Genomic DNA, 3031 nt, shown 5'->3' with positions numbered 1-3031 from the left:
CAAATTGAATTAAAATGTAATCATGAAAGAAAAAGAAAAGCAAAAATTAAAGCAAAAGATGAAAAAGGTCAGGCACAAATAAAAGAAGAATTAAATTTGAATACTTGAAATTCAAATAAACATATATTAAGTAAGAAGGAATGTTAAAAATATTTATTTAATATTTTTTTCTTATTTAAATTAATTTTTAGAAAATATTTTTCAATTTTAGAAATTCCTTACATATAAAGATAAAAATATATTTATTATTATCTAGATTTAGAAAATCAAGATTGAAATATGGGAAACATTATATATATGGAGGACATGAATAAATAGCTTTTATTAATACTTTCAATGAAAATTATATTTAAAAGTGTTCTTATTTAAGTCGTGAGTTTTTAAAAGTTTATTCATTTCAATAAGATGAGATAAAGAAAAAACTTGTATTATTTTGAAGAAAAAAAAAGAATCTAACACCTTACTTGAATCAAAGATCGCTTCCTATTTTGGCCCAAGGAGACTGTTGGTGGCATAGGTGCCATAAGATCTCTTTTCACAATTACTTTTTTTTTTCAATTTTGGGGAAATATTCTTTTTACATTCTAGGAACAAGATATTTTTTTAATCGGTCTAATTATTTGGTATTCATTTCTCTTCACAAATACTTCGGTGTTCCGTTTGTCGTTGTTTTGAAATAAGAGATTTTGAACATTTAATTATGTTTGTCTTTAGGTTTTGTAATGGAAATTTAGTTTTTTTGATGGGAGAATGATAATAAATGGGTGTAAAGAAAGGTTGTCTTTAACTAAGGCTGTCTTTGTTTTCTCTCCAGTGATTGAACTTTTATATTGTGTAATAATAATGTGAATAATATCATAAAACAGGATTTCTAATCGTCCCTGTTTTTGGATGTGTTTACGATGATAATATTGAATGTTAACTACATTATTTTACACAACATGTCTTTAGGTTACTAGATATCTTGCATCAAATAATTTGAAGACACAATCAACCCTTACATCATGATTTAGAAATATATATGCACACCACAAAAAACCACGGAATAACCAATAATTATATCAATCAAATCTCAATTAATTTAGAATATAAAACTTCAAAACAAGTTGTAAACCTAAAAACATTTATTAATCAAACGTGAATATTTTACAATAAAAACATCTATTAAACAATGTAACTCTCTACCAAAATAACATTTAGATAAAACGGTGTTTTTTGTGTTGAGAAGCGCATAAACAAGCGTCTAAAGTATAACACCTAAATCACAACTCAAAAAGAGTAATAAACAGGATCTCCCAATCTCAATATACAACCATAGCAATTCGATCAAACACCCTAATGGAATAAACAAAATTAACAAAATATGAATGCGAATAATAGATAATCTAAATCGATGAAGTATTAATAAAAGTTTAATTACACGAACAAAACATGAAACAAAACTTTAAAAACTAAAAATATAATAAGAAAAGCAAATACAAATACATTGATGATTAGGCACCGGCCTTCTGGTAGACATAAGTTAGACCGCACTTTCCGCAGTAGTGACGATCAAAATGATTGGCCATGAAGGTTCCTGCGCCGCACTCGGCGTTGGGGCACTCCTTGCGGAGCCTCTGCACCTTGCCGGAGTCGTCCACCTTATAGAATTGCAAGACAGAGAGCTTCACCTTTTTATGCTTGTGTTTGATTTTCTTAGGTTTGGTATAAGTCTTCTTTTTGCGCTTCTTGGCGCCACCGCGGAGACGGAGGACGAGGTGGAGAGTGGACTCTTTCTGGATGTTGTAGTCCGCGAGAGTGCGGCCGTCCTCGAGTTGCTTTCCTGCGAAGATGAGACGCTGCTGATCCGGTGGGATGCCCTCCTTGTCCTGGATCTTAGCCTTGACATTGTCAATGGTGTCAGAAGACTCCACCTCAAGGGTGATGGTCTTCCCCGTAAGGGTTTTCACGAATATCTGCATCCCTGCAGCTAGGGTTAGGGTTTCGACTTAGGGTTTGTGCTGAGGAAGGGGAAATTGTTATGGAGGGTTTATATCGTCCAATGGATACGGCCTTTTTGTTTGGTTATTCGTCGGCCCAAAGCTAGCTGAACCCAGTTATTTACATTTTCACTTCTCTTGTACTTTTACTTAAAAGTGTTTTTTTTTAGAAAAATCACAACTTATCACATTAGTATGGTTCAGTCTTCAGACCTTCTTATTGGGTAGATTAAAGTGACATAATGCCAATTATGAGCATACTGGAAAAAATTAACTGTTATTTAAGTAATTATCTACATCAATTTAAGTTTGATTTTTTTTACTGTACTTCTTTTTTGCAAAAATAATTTCGTAATTATGTGTTATAGTTATCTAGACAATAAGTTTATATTTATTTTATGATTAAATCGAACTTATTTACAATATTAAAGAAATAATACTTATTTTGTGACACTCGGGCACTGACGAGGACGAGGAGTGATTTACAAGAGGCAGAAGTGCAAGAGACACAAATAAAGAGCGGCTACTGACATGCTTCTAGTGGGAGGGACACATGGAAGAATCGAACATACATCGAAATGAGAGAAATCTAGAGACTATATAGGTATGAGCCTATACAGTTGAAGGACAACTTAAAGGGATTGATTTCGCTATTCATATCACCAAAATGCATTTGCTTTTCGGTAGCCTAACCCATAAGAACTCTATAATTAAGCGTGCCCGTAAAGTGTGCGAGTGAGGACAACTCGTTGCATGATTTATTATTTTTTAATATAATTAATTTGGGTTAATATTTTTTTAATTTCATGGTCTTTTTTATAATAAAAATGATTAAGATAATAAATCAAGTTATTTTAAAATATATATATATATATATATATATATATATATATATATATATATATATTCCTTTTTTAAATGTTTTACTTTTTATACCTTTTTTTTCATTGTGGTTTTCCAAAGTCAATAAATAAAGTAAAATTTTTGGGGTTCATTTTCAATTACGAATACGAGGAAGAGTCATTAGATATATTTGAAAGATTAAAAAATAA

General features: G+C 30.8%; 1 protein-coding gene across 1 annotated transcript; it reads right to left on the bottom strand.

The window, feature by feature from the left end:
- Window positions 1-1353: 1353 nt before the first annotated feature.
- On the bottom strand, window positions 1354-2145 carry LOC124820475 (ubiquitin-ribosomal protein eS31 fusion protein-like). The gene has a single exon (XM_047292173.2). The coding sequence runs from the start codon at window positions 1959-1961 to the stop codon at window positions 1494-1496; it is 468 nt and encodes a 155-aa protein (XP_047148129.2). The 5' UTR covers window positions 1962-2145; the 3' UTR covers window positions 1354-1493.
- Between the last annotated feature and the right edge of the window lie 886 nt (window positions 2146-3031).

This window comes from Vigna umbellata, chromosome 9 (assembly GCF_029865625.1).
Source record: "Vigna umbellata cultivar VRB3 chromosome 9, Vumbellata_1.0, whole genome shotgun sequence".
Lineage (NCBI taxonomy): Eukaryota > Viridiplantae > Streptophyta > Magnoliopsida > Fabales > Fabaceae > Vigna > Vigna umbellata.
The sequence above is the reverse complement of the archived record's forward strand: the minus strand, read 5'-3'. Positions and strand labels throughout refer to the sequence as shown.

Coding starts and splice junctions, on each gene's coding strand:
- LOC124820475 (XM_047292173.2), bottom strand. CDS start 1,961: ATGCAGATATTCGTGAAAACCCTTACGGGGAAGACCATCACCCTTGAG.